Consider the following 17,453-nt stretch of genomic DNA (forward strand, 5'->3'; position numbering starts at 1 on the left):
CCCTCTATATACTCCTTCCACCTTTCTGCTTTCCCTTCTTTGCTTAGAACTGGGTTTCCATCTGAGCTCTTGATGTTCATACAAGTGGTTCTCTTATCTCCAAAAGTCTCTTTAATTTTCCTGTAGGCAGTATCTATCTTCCCCCTAGTGAGATAAGCCTCTACATCCTTACATTTGTCCTCTAGCCATCCCTGCTTAGCCATTTTGCACTTCCTGTCGATCTCATTTTTGAGACGTTTGTATTCCTTTTTGCCTGCTTCATTTACTGCATTTTTATATTTTCTCCTTTCATCAATTAAATTCAATATTTCTTCTGTTACCAAAGAATTTCTACTAGCCCTCGTCTTTTTACCTACTTGGTCCTCTGCTGCCTTCACTACTTCATCCCTCAAAGCTACCCATTCTTCTTCTACTGTATTTCTTTCCCCCATTCCTGTCAATTGTTCCCTTATGCTCTCCCTGAAACTCTGTACAACCTCTGGTTCTTTCAGCTTATCCAGGTCCCATCTCCTTTCCCACCTTTTTGCAGTTTCTTCAGTTTTAATCTACAGGTCATAACCAATAGATTGTGGTCAGAGTCCACATCTGCCCCTGGAAATGTCTTACAATTTAAAACCTGGTTCCTAAATCTCTGTCTTACCATTATATAATCTATCTGATACCTTTTAGTATCTCCAGGGTTCTTCCATGTATACAACCTTCTATCATGATTCTTAAACCAAGTGTTAGCTATGATTAAGTTGTGCTCTGTGCAAAATTCTACCAGGCGGCTTCCTCTTTCATTTCTTAGCCCCAATCCATATTCACCTACTATGTTTCCTTCTCTCCCTTTTCCTACACTCGAATTCCAGTCACCCATGACTATTAAATTTTCGTCTCCCTTCACTACCTGAATAATTTCTTTTATTTCATCATACATTTCTTCAATTTCTTCGTCATCTGCAGAGCTAGTTGGCATATAAACTTGTACTGCTGTAGTAGGTGTGGGCTTCGTATCTATCTTGGCCACAATAATGCGTTCACTATGCTGTTTGTAGTAGCTTACCCGCATTCCTATTTTCCTATTCATTATTAAACCTACTCCTGCATTACCCCTATTTGACTTTGTGTTTATAACCCTGTAGTCACCTGACCAGAAGTCTTGTTCCTCCTGCCACCGAACTTCACTAATTCCCACTATATCTAACTTTAACCTACCCATTTCCCTTTTTAAATTTTCTAATCTACCTGCCCGATTAAGGGATCTGACATTCCACGCTCCGATCCTTAGAATGCCAGTTTTCTTTCTCCTGATAACGACGTCCTCTTGAGTAGTCCCCACCCGGAGATCCGAATGGGGGACTATTTTACCTCCAGAATATTTTACCCAAGAGGACGCCATCATCATTTAATCATACAGTAAAGCTGCATGCCCTCGGGAAAAATTACGGCCGTAGTTTCTCCTTGCTTTCAGCCATTCGCAGTACCAGCACAGCAAGGCCGTTTTGGTTATTCTTACAAGGCCAGATCAGTCAATCAACCAGACTGTTGCCCTTGCAACTACTGAAAAGGCTGCTGCCCCTCTTCAGGAACCACACGTTTGTCTGGCCTCTCAGCAGATACCCATCCATTGTGGTTGTACCTACGGTACGGCTATCTGTATCGCTGAGGCACGCAAGCCTCCCCACCAACGGCAAGGTCCATGGTTCATGGGGGGGCTGTTGATATTACCTTATACTTATATGACCAAAAATCCTTGTCGTCTTTCTATTTCGCTTCACTGAACCCTACCATATCTTGATTGAGCCTTTGCATTTCCCTTTTCAGCTTTTCTAGCCGCCCTACCACATTCAGGCTTCTAACACTCCAAGCCCCGATTCATAGAATGTTATCCCTTTGTTGTTCATTTAGTCTTTTTCACATGGTCACCTCCCCTTTGGCAGCCCCTCCCTGATATCTGAATTTGATGGAGGGAGGGGGGGGGGGGGGAGCACTATTCCGGAATCTTTTGCCAATGGAGAGATCATCATGACACTTTATCAATTACAGTCCCATGTCATATTGATACGTGTTACATGTCTTTAATGCATTGGTTTCCATTGCCTTCTGCATCCTAATGCTATTGATCATTGCTGATTCTTCTGCCTTTAAGGCAGTTTCCCACACCAAGGGCCCGCATCTCGTGGTCGTGCGGTAGCGTTCTCGCTTCCCACGCCCGGGTTCCCGGGTTCGATTCCCGGCGGGGTCAGGGATTTTCTCTGCCTCGTGATGGCTGGGTGTTGTGTGCTGTCCTTAGGTTAGTTAGGTTTAAGTAGTTCTAAGTTCTAGGGGACTTATGACCACAGCAGTTGAGTCCCATAGTGCTCAGAGCCATTTGAACCATTTTGAACCACACCAAGGACAAGGGAGTGCCCTGGACCTCTGTCCACCTCTTTCACATGCCTTTTGGCAGAATGAGAATGACTTCTTATGTCATAAGTCTTCAGCTGCCAATGCTGATTATTAATCAAAATTTAAGCAGAAGTGGGTTTCGAACCTGGGACTGAGTATGTTTTGATAACTAATCAACGACTCTACCCCTAGATCATGGGTACAATTTTAAACTGTAGTGTATTATAATTGAAAGATTAACTATGAAAAATGAAACGTAGAGCTATATCATGTTCAGTATTATTTATGTGTATTGTACTCTACATTGGGCAAATCTCTGTCAGTGTGTGTAGTTTTTCAGTATATCGTGTGTCCAAGTGAAGCACCTAACCATGGCTTCAAAGACATCTAAGAATGGTAGCTATCCATCTGTCTCTAACTCCATCATAAACAAGATATTGTCATGATGTCAGTTGAGGTGTTGCATTAACTCATTAAGTTTCTCCATATCATTTGGAAACATGACAAATTTGCTACCAACATATCTGAGGGAAAGGGCAGTTTTATATGTGGATAACTGTAGGGCTTCTTCTTCAAAATGTTTCATAAATAGGTTTGCCACCACAGCCACACTTGGCGGTGTCCTAGCATCAGTGTATCATGGCCAGATTTACATATGTTCTCAGTCCTCTTGCAAGCAGGTGGTTCCCAGTAGACCCTGATGACACAGCAGGTCCAACAAGTGTCCAGACTGCATTGCTGGATTATGTTGAGTTGGCCTCTGCTGCTCACACATTTTGTTGATCTCGGCATGCATCTGTACTACACAGACATCCAGTATCTGGTCTGCAGACCACTGTTGAAAGCAGTGAGACACTGCCTACACATTGTGCCTAACATTTAAACCAATCCATCAAGATGTCCATCCAGCTTCCCGCAGACCCAAAATTCGACCACATTCAAATGGCTGAAGATGTTAAACAGGAGTAAATACTTGTGAGAGTGTATGGTTGTACCATCGAATCAGTCAGTGTTCCGTATATTGTTCACCTCTAAACTCAGCACAATTACCGCCTGCGGAGTCAACACAGAGAGTGCACAGACAGTCCTCTTGAGCGCCATCTCATTTTTGATGACTGTGACAAATAAATTACTCACATTACTACCCCTCAGTATGAATATATTATTCCCTAGTGCCACTGAACAAAGTCCTTGATGTGTTGCATTTTTTCTGGCAGTATTTATATCTAGGAAGTAGGGAATTATTTTACTTCGCAATGAAAGTACTGGACAGAAATATACAGAAGTGCAGCAGAAGTGGTTCATTGTGAGACATTTCATAAACTGATCAAGGCAAAACGACCTAAACCCAACCTTTCAAGAGAGGAAATGGCAGCACTCTATAAGCTGCAGAAAACTGGCAGCATTATGCTCATGGGTCCTGACAAAGACAATTCCACAGCCATCATGTAGTGTCAAAATTATGAGGAAGTGGTCTTCAAATTGGATGACCTTTCACAATGATTTCTGGAAAGTGGCCTGACCAACAGAGTGTACAAGAAGTCTCAGGCCTACCAAAAAAAGACCATAAAAAGCTCTCATGCTTGGGTACCGATACCACCATTGTCCCATAGATTACAAAAATTGGATAAGGAAAGGGTCCCACTATGCCCCATAGTAAACAACATTGGTGCTCAACTTGCAAATTTTTCAAGACTGTGCTGAGACCACTTGTTATAAAGAACTGTCATTACGCACAGAACTCACCATATTTCATCAAATATATGCAGGAACGACAGATCACAGATGCTGACAGCATTGTCAGTTTTGATATAGGATCCTTATTCACCATATGCCATTAAGAAGATCCATTCTGTGTGCTTCTGCCATGACAGGCCTGTTCAGGCACATATTGACCTTGACATATTTCCTCCATAACGGGTAGTATTGTGAACAAACCAAGGGTGTAGCCATGGGTCATTTTTGTCACACAATTGTTGTGAACCTGTGCAAGGAACAGTTCCAACAAATCATCCACATATAAATGTAGCCATTTCTTCTTGTCTTTGTAGATGACATATTTGCCATAGGGTCACATGGAGCTGGTTAACGTCTTCTTACAACACCTCAACTCACGTCACCACAACATGTGGCTTTGATGGAATTTGTGAAAGATGGAACCTACTATTCTTAAGACGACATGGTGGAGCTGAGGTCAGATGGTTCACTAGACAATAACATACACATGTGGCCTATACACACTGACCTGTACTTCAAGGTCAAGAGCTATCATCACTCCGCAAGGAAAAAGGCTGTCCTGTGGACTTTGGCCCACAGAGCACATAGCTTATCAGGTGGCAGGAGCTTTGCCTTTGAATTAAAATATTTATGGGACATTTTCCACAAGAATTGGTTGCAGCATGGAGTTACCACAAGAAAAGGGGGAAAAGGGTGCAAACCTCTGTTAAGCTGAATCAATATCTTCAAAAATCAGTAGTATCCTTAAAAAGAATGGCATCAGATGGTTGGCATTTGTGATTTAACGTTTTCATGGTGAAGGAAAATTTTGAATGTTTCTTGGGTATTCATCCAGATGGCATCATCTGGAAGGCAAGGTATTCCTTATGCTTGCAGCCTACCACTAGCCAGGTGTAGTCATGGACCTGAAGTGGTGGTGAAGGAAGCAGGATGTCGACACTCCTTCCAGGGTTTTCAGTTGCACCAGATGCAGATCTCTGCCAGTGTCCTTGGCTTCTTCAGTTGCCATGATGGAAGTGGGTTTCCATCTGCTGGCATGGCAACTATGCATCTTCAGCTTCTTTAGTTGCCATAATGGTAGTGTAGATTGCCCTGTGCTTCGACCTTGCTCAAGACTGGGTCCCAGGCCTTGCTTAATTGAAACCCACTGCCTTTATGTATTAGTCTGTCAGGGTATCCTGATCTCTACAGCCGCTTCTGTAAGAATGCAATCCCAGAAGTTGTTGAACTGTTGCAACATCTTGGCACTACCACAAGTCATGGCATGTCCATGGGAAGTGGAGCTCTCAGTCACAGCAGATTTTGTTGGCTGTTCTCTGTCCATGAGGCATGTTTGCTCATTGCATATCTCGTGTGGTGTGGGATAATTGTAGCGTACATACATATTCCAACACTGACAAGGGATGCAGTAGACTCTTGGTTTCTAGCATCCTAGATCATCCTTGACTGATTCCAACAAGGTTTTTGTCTTGCCTGGTGTGTTTCCACACACTTGACATTATGTTTCTGGAGTATTCTTCTGATTTTTGCTGTTGTGTTCCTCATGTATGGGATAATTGCTGTCAGAACAGGTTTCTCTTCACTCTTGGTTGACTGTGGTCTTGGTTGCTTCTTTTACTTTTAGGTTGCATCACAGTTTGTGTGGAACACGGTTTGTAGGTGCTGCAGTTCTGCTGTTAGATTTTAATTCTCTGAGGTTTTACGTATTCTGTGATTTGGTGTGCTTAAGACACCTCCACGTTGTGAAGAAACATGACACCTGAGGCATACAAGGTACATGACAACTGAGGCATACAAGTACAAATTTATACAGGTATGTGTTGGTTTACAGTAGAAACTGTGTCCTAGTGTGCCATCTGGTCTTTTCCTGATGAGCGCTTCCAGAAATGGAAGTTGATTCTTATCTTTTATCTTGGTCATGGATTTGATGTTCTGGTGCAGCGAATTCAGTTGTTGAAGTAAGTCGTGTAGCTGATGTAGACTGCTGACTCCAGCGTTGTTTCTTCAGGTCCATCCTTAAACATATTGGCCTCTACTGGTGACAGCGGGCAGCTCCCCCCCCCCCCTCCCCCCTACTACCCCATCTGTTTGTTAGTAATAATTCCTTTCGAACAGAAAGTAGGTTGACATAAGTACAAATTCAATTTCATTAGCACTGGCCCAAACTTTTTTCCTTTGAGGCTTAGGAAGTCTCCTTGGGGTACCCTGTAAAGAGAGACCCTGTTGAAATTCACCGTGAGGTCTTCTTGGAAGCTGTGGAGTTGCTGAATGAAATGCACCAAATTCCACATACAGTGCTGGCATTTTCCCACAAAGCAGATGAGCTTCACTGTCAAGTGTTTTGTTAATTCAAATGTTGGTGCACCATTGTTGCTAACAATTGCAGAGTGGCATTCCTTCCGTGTGGACTTTTAAGTAGTCAGTAAAGCTTAGGTGGTGCAGCTGCTCGTTGATGGAGTCTGTTCACCATCGTCTTATCTGGGAATGTGTGTTGGAGAAGTTTGATGGTCTTCTTCTACACTTGATTGGTAGGATCGTCTTCAGTTCTCCTGTAGGCGTTGCCCTCTAGGAAGTTGAACATTTTTTCTTTGTATACTTGACATGTTAGCAGGACTGTACAGTTTTCATTGTCTGCTGAGAGGATGACTGTGTTAGAATATTCTCAGAGCTGCTTAAGTGCTTTTATCTCTTGCTTTAAGATTTTGGGCTTCAGTGGAGTGGCCCTAGTAACTGTATGGCATGTTTCACATTATATTTCCTCTGCAACATCCCGTGGATGTGCATGAGCAACCTATTTCACCATAATGATAAGTTCTGCTGTTGCTAGGGTCATCCCTGTCAGTGCGAAATTTAGTCCCTTTCCCATTATAGATAAGGTAGCATCATAAGTATTTTCTCTGTACATTTGATTACAATTCTCTGAGGTCATTCTTGTGGTGGTTTAGCAATAATTAATATTTAGCAGCTTGTCGGCAAGGGGCTTACTGCCATGTTCTGTTGGCTTGAGACCAGCTAACTGCATCATGGACTCCTGTTAGTGAGGGGAGAGTGTTAATGCCACTCACAGGTGGAGCATGAAGACTTTTTATGAGATCTTGTCGAATCTGCATTGAGTGTATTGGATCCTCTTCCTCCCCAGTGCCATGCTGTCTCTTTCATAACATGGTTGGCAGCTGGAGTTCTGATCTGCAAAAGGTGATACGTTTTGGTTTCCTTTCCATCTCAGCAGAAAGACAAAGGAGGATGTTTCGAATCTTGTCAAGCCTGTTCATTTTCCTGTCATCTCCTCTCTGTAAAGGTATCTGATGTGCAATTTTAGATTTTTCCAGCATAGGAAAATTTTTGAATATTTCTCAGGAATTCAGCTGGGTGACATCAGCATCATCCAGAAGGTACGATATTTCAGCAAGCTGACGTGTTGCAATCTTGTTGCATTTCTGATGACTGACAGTTTTCTGCGAGGTGTCGTCACCTACTATGCGCAAACCTCTCATCCTCGCACCCCTTTGCAACAAGGAGGAGTCCTAAGCATACTAGCACAGAGCACACAATATCTCAGACCTGAAAATCTAGCAGCTAAATTGCAGCAGCTAAAAGCTGTGCTTTACTCGAACGGTTACAGCAAACACCAAATACAATCTGCTATACCATACATCAGGAACACATCAGCAAATGTCAGAGGAATACCTTGAAACATAATGTCAAGTGTATGATCTGCCTACCAGCCAAGATGAAAGCTTTGTTGGGATCAATCCAGGATGGCCTAGGACTCTGGAAACAGAATCTAACACACCCCTTACCATCACGGAAAAATATATGTGGGCCAGACTATCTGGACAACAGAGGAGAGAGGCACTGAATATACGAGCCACACAGATAACAAACTGTCAACGAAGTCAACTGTGGCTGAGCACTGTGTTTCCCACAGACATACCATGAATTATGATGGCTCCAATTTGTTGCAAAAGTCCAACACCTTCTTGGATTATATTCTAAAAGAGGCTGTAGATATCTGACTAATGTCAAACTTATAAATAGAGGTAGTGGCTTTCAATTAAGCAAGGTTGGGACTCAGGATTGAGCAAGGGACAAAGCCCAGTAGCAATCGAGGTGAAAAGCCACTCCTAGCAAGGCAGATGAAGAAGTCGAGGACACATAATCACTACACCAGCAGAGCCCTGCATCTGATACCCTGGATTGTGCCCCAACGTGACACTTCCCCCACCACCATAGCAAATCCATTGCCTGAGCCATCTGACTGATGGCTGAAGGTAGCAGGTGGTTGGTTTGGGGGGGGGGGGGGGGGATATAAAGATGGTACACAGGAAAAAGCAGTTAGTCTCAGGAACGCCTGAAGATGCCAAGAAGTCATCTTGTCAAAATATCGTGCCTTCTGCATGATTCCCTCTGCTGAGTATCTGAGAAATATTCAAATGTGTGGGATGTTGACTGAATGAGACAAGCAGTATACTGATAAGCATTAAAGTAATTATGCTTCCACAATCCCGGAATGTACAGTATTCCGTGTCAGTGTGATGTCACATAATGATCAGGCAACTCGAAGAGGAAGGCTCAATCCTGGAAGCACGAAAGCTAGACACGTCTAGTACAACCAATCAAGTCAGCTGTCCCTGAATACTGGTATATATACCAAGATCCAGGGACAATATTATTAGGGAGATAATTGACATTAAGTTGTAAGAATATCTTATCAACACAAACATTGGCTATAATCTACATCTACATCTACATCTACATCCATACTCCACAAGCCACCTGATTGTGTGTGGTGGTGAGTACCTTGAGTACCTCTATCGGTTCTCCCTTCTATTCCAGTCTTGTATTGTTCGTGGAAAGAAGGATTGTCAGTATGCCTCTGTGTGGGCTCTAATCTCTCTGATTTTATCCTCATGGTCTCTTCGCGAGATATACGTAGGAGGGAGCAATATATTGCTTGACTCCTCGGTGAAGGTATGTTCTCAAAACTTCAACAAAAACCCATACCGAGCTACTGATCGTCTCTCCTGCAGAGTCTTCCACTGGAGTTTATCTATCATCTCCATAACGCTTTCGTGATTACTAAATGATCCTGTAATGAAGCGCGCTGCTCTCCTTTGGATCTTCTCTATCTCTTCTATCAACCCTATCTGGTACGGATCCCACACTGCTGAGTAGTATTCAAGTAGTGGGCGAACAAGCGTACTGTAACCTACTTCCTTTGTTTTCGGATTGCATTTCCTTAGGATTCTTCCAATGAATCTCAGTCTGGAATCTGATTTACCGACGATCAACTTTATATGATCATTCCATTTTAAATCACTCCTAATGCATACTCCCAGATAATTTATGGAATTAACTGCTTCCAGTTGCTGACCTGCTATATTTTAGCTAAATGATAAGGGATCTTTCTTTCTATGTATTTGCAGCACATTACACTTGTCTACATTGAGATTCAATAGCCATTCCTGCACCATGTGTCAATTCGCTGCAGATCCTCCTGCATTTCAGTACAATTTTCCATTGTTACAACCTCTCGATATACCACAGCATCATCCGTGTCCGCCGCTCGTGGTCTCGCGCTAGCGTTCTCGCTTCCCGAGCACGGGGTCCCGGGTTCGATTCCCAGCGGGGTCAGGGATTTTCACCTGCCTCGAGATGACTGGGTGTTTGTGTTGTCCTCATCATTTCATCATCATCCAGGAAAGTGGCGCAATTGGACTGAGCAAAGATTGGGTAATTGTACGGGCGCTGATAACTACGCTGTTGAGCGCCCCACAAACCAAACATCATCATCATCATCATCATCAGCATCATCCGCAAAAGCCTCAGTAAACTTCTGATGTCATCCACAAGGTCCTACGACACTCCCCTGTGGCACACCTGAAATCACTCTTACTTCGGAAGACTTCTCTCCATTGAGAATGACATCAAATTATGGGATCCAGCCTTAAAATCAATCAAAGAGCAATAGTTTCACAAGCTGTGACATAGTTGTGAATACAAGAGCACTAGAAAGTGCCATTTGAACCAAAAACTGGGAAATCTGTCACTGAAACACCACCCAAACATCGTTGAAGCTAGAATTGTGGACAAGTGAGTGGAATAGGTAATTAGTATGTATAAAGGAAAGAGAAATCCCTCTACCATCCCATTATGTCAGGGAGCATCTGATGATGACAATCAGCTATATTGTAGAAATATTGTTGTGCCAAGAAAATGTACCAGTCTATTAACATAACTCTGTGAACATTATACAGTTATGTGTTTTTCTCATTCAACCTTTCAATTGTGCATACATGGAACATTTGATGACATTAACAAGCTACATTGTCAAAATGTTGTGCCAAAAAGATGCAACACCCCAATAGCATACCCACAAGAACATTATACAACTATCTGTGTTTGCCAATCAGTTCTTGAAGTATGCTAATGGTTAAACAACTCCTTGAGTGCTAGTACAACTTTTACCTCTCTTGTTAGTTACTTAGTGATCTATATATTGCAATGTGTACACAATATAATTGTCTGTTTTGTTTTCATTATCTTTTTATTTTTTCAAATTATTTCTCTTGTGAAATTTTAATTGTACCTCCTCATATGACCTTGAAATCATTTCAAAGGCTGTTGACAGTGCTTGCCCTTCCAAACTCACATGCATCTCTTTTGAAAACTGAGGATGAATAACTGTCTGGAGGATATACTGAGAAAGTTAAAATAGGTCATTCCTAATCATTAAGGTGACTGAAATAAACTATGACCACCATGTACTTCTATAAAAAAAAATTATTATTAGTTATACTTGAATTTGTGAGTCTATGTACGTATGTGGGCTGGATAATAACATAGTGAGTGACAAAAATTGAAAGCTGTACTAAATAATTTCTTCCAGGAGCCTATAGATGTGCTCATCCCTTACGTGATACAGTCAGTATTTCATCAGCATAACAAAATTTATTTGATACAGGTTGTTACCAGTGGAAGTTCCTGATAGTGAAGGAAAATAAAGGAAATGAAGGGACATGTGTTGGTGTAGCCAGATATCCAATTAAGGACTACAGCCATCGTACTACATCTGATATGTGGCTTTATCGTGCTTACAGGTTTGTTTGAAATGTTGAACTAAATCACATTGAAATTTTAGAGAGAATATGTAATGTTCAATTCATATGTCCTTCAGCATAGGTTTTTGTGTTGTAATTTGTACAAGTTTGCACTAGAACTGCAAATTTCTGTTCTGTGTAGAGCAATAGTAAATAATAAAAAAATAGAGCAATAGTAAATAATATTAACAATGATAATATTAATAATAATTTTTACATCCAGATTATACATTCTGAACAACATCCTCCCCTTCCCCATATTTATAAGGAGTCTAAAGAAGTCCCATATTCTTACAGAAGATAGTGCTCGTCAAAAGTAGAGGAAAATTATGTCAAAACCACTTCTTGAGATAGAGGCCATTTGGCTTGTGTTGAGTCACTGATGTAGGCAGCATCCCTTTGATGTTCTCTGCACTTTTCTCATTAATTTATTTTGCCTCTGCAATTTAAATCTATGATGCTGATTTGATGCAGCATTTCCAACTGTCTCCTATGTCAGCCATTCTCTACATATTGCATCCAGCTCTTGTTGGTATAAGAACAAAATGGGTAATTTCATGCTGTGTGAAAAATGTAAACAGTGAAATAAAGTCTTTTATTCCATGTAAGAAATGGCAGACCTGGTGTTCTGTCATGGTTTAGCCAATGGTAGTAATAGACAGGCATGTGTCATGTATGCTGAATGACATCCTCATTGCCACATTCCAACGGAAAAAGTTCGAATGACTTGCAGGTGTGGGATCACTATACTGCTACAAAATCCTGTCATTGAGACTGAAATTCTGGGACAGACTGAAGTTCTGGACAATGTTGTTAGAGAGGAGACCGAGATTAAGTTGGAGAAGATCAACAGAGATACTGCCAATAATCTGATGCAAGGTATGGACTCCTGAATTAAAATTTTTAAAAGAGTGCTAAGGAATATCTATTCAGGTCATAGAAATCAGCCACTAGCACAAGACCTGGATGCCGCTGATTGCTGGTGGGGATGGACCTCCTACAGAACACTTTAGATCGGCAAGGAGTGTTTGAGAATGCCAAAGCTAGGCGTACAGAAAGATGACAGGAAGGAGTATCAGCATGTATAAAAGTTAGAACAGTTGCAATGAAATATACCTCCAGGAAAATACATGCAATCATTCAGCACAGAAGAATGCTGTCCTGAAGACGTAGCTCAGAAGAGCATGTAGCTTATCAATGAGAGGCATGCGTTAGAATTAAAATATCCATGTGATGTGTTTCATAAGAATGGGTACTCCAGTCATCAGATTGAGAGGGCTTTGCAGAGTGAAGTCACCAGAATAAAAGAGAGAGAAAAACAGGGAAACCCATAGGCAATGGTTTCTCCCCCTACACTTGAATGATCTCTTAAAAACTGTCTGAATCCTTAGTTGCTTATTGTCTCTTAGAACATATTCATGATAAATATTATGAAATGTAATGTATCAATGGAACAAACATAGAGCACATAGGAGTGCAGAAAGATGAAAGGAAGGAATATAAGCATGTATAAAAGTTAGAGCAGTTACAATGAAATAGACCTCCAGGAAAATACGTGTAATCACTCAGCAGAGAAGAATCAGATTGGCCGATTGGTGATATGTGCACGTTGGAATAACAACTGGTTTTTTTTTTTTTTTTTTTTTTTTTTTTTTATTAACCATAAATTAACACATTACAGCTTTAGAGGACAAAGATCCACATATGAGTACAACTGAATGTCCTTGTGCAATGATGCTTACCAGTGGCCACTGTGAGGAAGCCCACAATTGTTAGTAGTAGAGATTAGCTGAGGAAGTGAGCCTTCTGGAATGGCTGTCAGTTGGCTGCAGCTGTGATCCTGGTGAAGGCTGCAGGTCCAGTGCAGTGAAGCTTTCCAGAGCAGCTGACATATGGTCAGCAGCTGTGAACCTGGTGAAGGCAGGTACATCTCATTGATAATGGCAAAGGCGGTTGTTGTGGTTTGAAGCTTAGGCTTGAGGGCAGCTGGCAGTCAGTCTGGAGCCCAGAGATGAACTGAGCATTGAAGGCTGAGCAGTGATCTAAGTGCCCGTCGGTGGAGGAGTACCGGCACTTAGTCACAGGGACATTTGACTGTGCAGTAGTAAATAGATACCTGTGACTGCAGTGCTGTTTACTATGACCCACACGGCATGTATCAGTGTGGCTTGCAGCCCCATATGCTGTTGTGGCTGTAGGAAGCTAGGCAGTAAATTGCTCAGTGACTTTTCAGTTGACAAACAACTTGCAGGGGTCATGTCTAGGCAGTGAAGCATATTGTAGGTGTAATGGTCAAATATGGTGGGGTCCAGCCCTGCATATAAAACGTATATTTGGGGGCTGCAAGCTGTGCTGACACATGGCGTGTGGGTCACAGTAAGCAGCACTGCAGTCGCAGGCACCTGTTTGCATCTGCACAGTCACATGCTTGTGACACGGTACCTGAACCTCTCTGCTGACGGGTGCATAGGTCACTATTCAGCCCTTTGATGGTCACTTCAATTCTGGGCTCCAGACTGCCCGTCAGTGCCCTCGAGCCTATGCTTTGGACCATAACATGTGCCGCTGCAGCTATCCGTCAGAAGTGCCATCTCATGCCGTCACCAGGTTCATGACTAATTATTTTTATTGAAGAATTCCTCTACATTATAGGAGGAGTTGTTAAGGGAAAATATCTTTTCCTAAATTTAAACCATTTCACTAATTGTCAGACATTTTATTCCAGGGGTAGATTATGGAAGAGATTGTCAGACATTTTATTCCAGGGGTAGATTTTGGAAGAGATTTACAACTGCATATTTCACTCCTTTATATGTCAAAGCTAGATTCATTAAAGGGTAATGCAGATAATGTTTTCTTCTGGTGTTGTGCTCGTGAATGTATGTGACTCTCTCAGATGCACATGAGTTGTTGGTAATAAATTTCCTAAGTGCATAAATGTACTGTTCAGGCTGTGCTTAACATTCCCAACTGCTTAAAGGGATGCCTCCCCACATATAATTCTAGAGTTTCTCTGGAATATTGTCCTGTGGGATGCTAGTGAATGAAAGTACAGTGGAGTCTCTGTAGTCTGACAAATAAGGGACTGGGGTATGTTGGATTGTAGAAATTATCGGATTACAGGATTTTCAATGAAAAATGCTGTTTTTTTGTATTGAAGCATTTAATCGACTCGCAAAAAAAAAAAAAAAAAAAAAAAAAAAAAACTATATAAAACTCAGATCGTATGTTAACAATAATTTACGTACACATTTATAGCAACAAATATATTAATTGAAAACAAAAACAATTTAATTTTTAATTTATTAATCGTTTTTATGTTAATCTTCATCAATAGGTTTTGTCCCTTTTTTCCCCCTAAGGTAAGTCTTTCTGCTCCCGGGACTGGAATGACTCCTTACCCTCTCCCTTAAAACCCACATCCTTTTGTCTTTCCACCTCCTTCCCTCTTTCCTGATGAAGCAACCATGGATTGCGAAAGCTTGAAGTTTGTGTGTGTGTTTGTGTTTGTTATTGTCTCTATCAACATACCAACGCTTTCGTTTCGTAAGTTACAGCGTCTTTGTTGTTATATATATATATATATATATATATATATATATATATATATATATATATATATATATATATATATATATATAATAGAGGGAAACATTCCACGTGGGAAAAATATATCTAAAAACAAAGATTCTGTAACTTATGTTGATAGAGACAATAACAAACACAAACACACACACAAATTTCAAGCTTTCGCAACTCACGGTTGCTTCATCAGGAAAGAGGGAAAGATGAAAGGATGTGGGTTTTGAGGGAGAGGGTAAGGAGTCATTCCAATCCTGGGAGCGGAAAGACTTACCTTGGGGGGAAAAAGGGACAGGTATACACTCGCGCGCGCGCACACACACACACACACACACACACACACACACACACACACACACATATCCATCCACACATATACAGACACAAGCAGACATATATGTGCCAAAGTGACAGTTCGGAGCACTGTGTCCTCCATATGCATTATTAGGCCTTACTTTTTTGAATCTTTAGGTGCAACCTCTACTGTGAACTCTGTGCACTATTGTAAGATACTGAAGAAATTTTTACTCCCCAAAATGGAAAAGTATGACGAGGAATATGACACAGAAGCCTTTCAATTTCAACAGGGTGGTGCCATGGCTCATATTGCCCATCGTTCATGCCAAATTCTGTGAGAACAGTTTCCCGGCCACCTAATCTCCTTATGAGGGGATGATCCATGGCCCCCTTGCTCGCCAAATTTGAACCCTGTGGTTTTGTTCTTTGGGGATACCTCAAAGCAGAGGTGTTTACAAGGCTGAAACAAGGACCTTGGAATCTCTTAAGAGGGCAATTACAGATGTCATCAGTGGAATAATGCAAGATATGCTGAGAAGAGTTTTCAAAAACTTTTTGAATGTTTTTTTACAATTCCCCCTTCAAGTCAGGGAGTTTTTTCTGCCCCATCTTGTATAATATGAAAGTATTTCTGATCATTACTTGTTCTGGCTATTTTGTACATATTCCTTTTTCATTGTGAAGATGCTCTGATACTTGAAATAATCCAGTGACTTTCCAACATTGCATTTAATTATTTTTGCAGGAAAACTGCATCCAGAAATGCATACAGATTCATTCAAAATGTGTTGAAGTTAATGATAGCATTAAGCTCATTGCAAAACTTCACCCCATTCAACTTTTGTTAAGCTTTCTTTAAAATCTTTGGTATTTTCGTCATAAAACATCTTCACTGTTCTCCTAGATCATTTCTCAACTGTACATGAAGCTAAGTTATATAATGTGGCTAACTGTGTATTGTGATCTGACAACCCATTTATCATGCTATAGGCATATGTCACTTTAATTTGTGCTTGTTGAGTGAATAAATTATCTGTAAGGGTACTATTATCGAGCAACTCGCATTGGGAAATTTACTTTATATATCACTAAAAGCACTTCAGGATCATATTTCCTGGCATATTTCTACAAGAAATTTACATTACAGTAATAAAAAGTGAATAATCCCTTATTTTTGACTGACAGGCAGCACAATAAACCATCAAAACTTTCTTGGAAAGTTCCCAGTCATCTAGTGGGGACTATTATACTGTAACAGCCACAAGTATTACATTTCCCAGTATAAATGCATAAGCACATGCATCTACACCCTGAGTTATACAGAATTCACTTCAGGTGTATGGCACACCCATTGAACAAGAAAGCAACTGACATCAAGAGTTCTAAAGACAACTTACGCTTAATTTAAAGCATTCTTTGTCAGTGTGGCATGTCGTACTGCAGTCAAACAGTGGGTATCCAATTCCAAGAACACAATTGTCATACATGTACGGTATAAACAAGATATTCAGCTACCCCTGAACTCTGTAATACAAAATCCTGGCGGAAGTGGGAGAGAGTTATTAGAGAGGTGATTTATATTTAGTTGGAAAAAAAGATGTTATACAGAGATACCAGCTATAATCTGAGCAAGTCATGACTTAAATTGATAAAAGATTGCCAGAAAGCTCATTTCAGGCCACAAACAGTAGAACCAGCCGCTGACACACCACCTTGGATACCAATCACCACTTGTAGTGTTGAACTGTGTGCGGAATGCAGTGGATAGGGATAGAGAACTTGGTATTGTGCAATATGCGGAACACCAAAGCCAGAATCACTGAAAGATGTAGGAAGGGGGTAATCAGCATGTATAAAAGGAAGAGCAGTCCCCAGACATTTCAGCCCTTTAACTGTACACTTACAGAACTTTCAAGGCAGCTAAGGAATGCAGCAGACTTTACACAGTTTCCATACAAGATATGGAGGAGCAAGTGTTGTGACAAGTAGAATATGATCCAGAAACAAGATGGTGATGGTGGGGGGGGGGGGGTGCGGACACTCGACAGTTGTCAATTTTATGTGACCGGTTGCTTTGTCCATGTTATTTATTGTGACACAAGAAATGTGTATAAATACAGCTGTGGTGATTCTCATTGGCGATTATAGCTGTGGAACTCAACACGATTGATCAAGATTATCCATATAACTGTGTGTGTGTGTGTGTGTGTGTGTGTGTGTGTGTGTGTGTGTGTGTCCTCATGCGATTGATCAAGATTATCCATATAACTGTGTGTGTGTGTGTGTGTGTGTGTGTGTGTGTGTGTGTGTGTGTGTGTGTGTGTGTGTGTGTGTCCCCTCATGCCAGATTACTGTTCTGCCAATGGA

At 41.2% G+C, this 17,453-nt stretch overlaps 1 protein-coding gene across 1 annotated transcript in view; it reads left to right on the forward strand.

The window, feature by feature from the left end:
• Positions 1-17,453, forward strand: part of LOC126095271 (probable E3 ubiquitin-protein ligase HERC1) — an 814,023-nt gene that overhangs the window by 315,904 nt on the left and 480,666 nt on the right. The window contains exon 28 of the mRNA XM_049910030.1: positions 11,072-11,207. Within this exon, the coding sequence (XP_049765987.1) occupies positions 11,072-11,207 (136 nt within the window). The remainder of the gene's footprint in view (positions 1-11,071; positions 11,208-17,453) is intronic.

This window comes from Schistocerca cancellata, chromosome 8 (assembly GCF_023864275.1).
Source record: "Schistocerca cancellata isolate TAMUIC-IGC-003103 chromosome 8, iqSchCanc2.1, whole genome shotgun sequence".
Taxonomy (NCBI): Eukaryota; Metazoa; Arthropoda; class Insecta; order Orthoptera; family Acrididae; genus Schistocerca; species Schistocerca cancellata.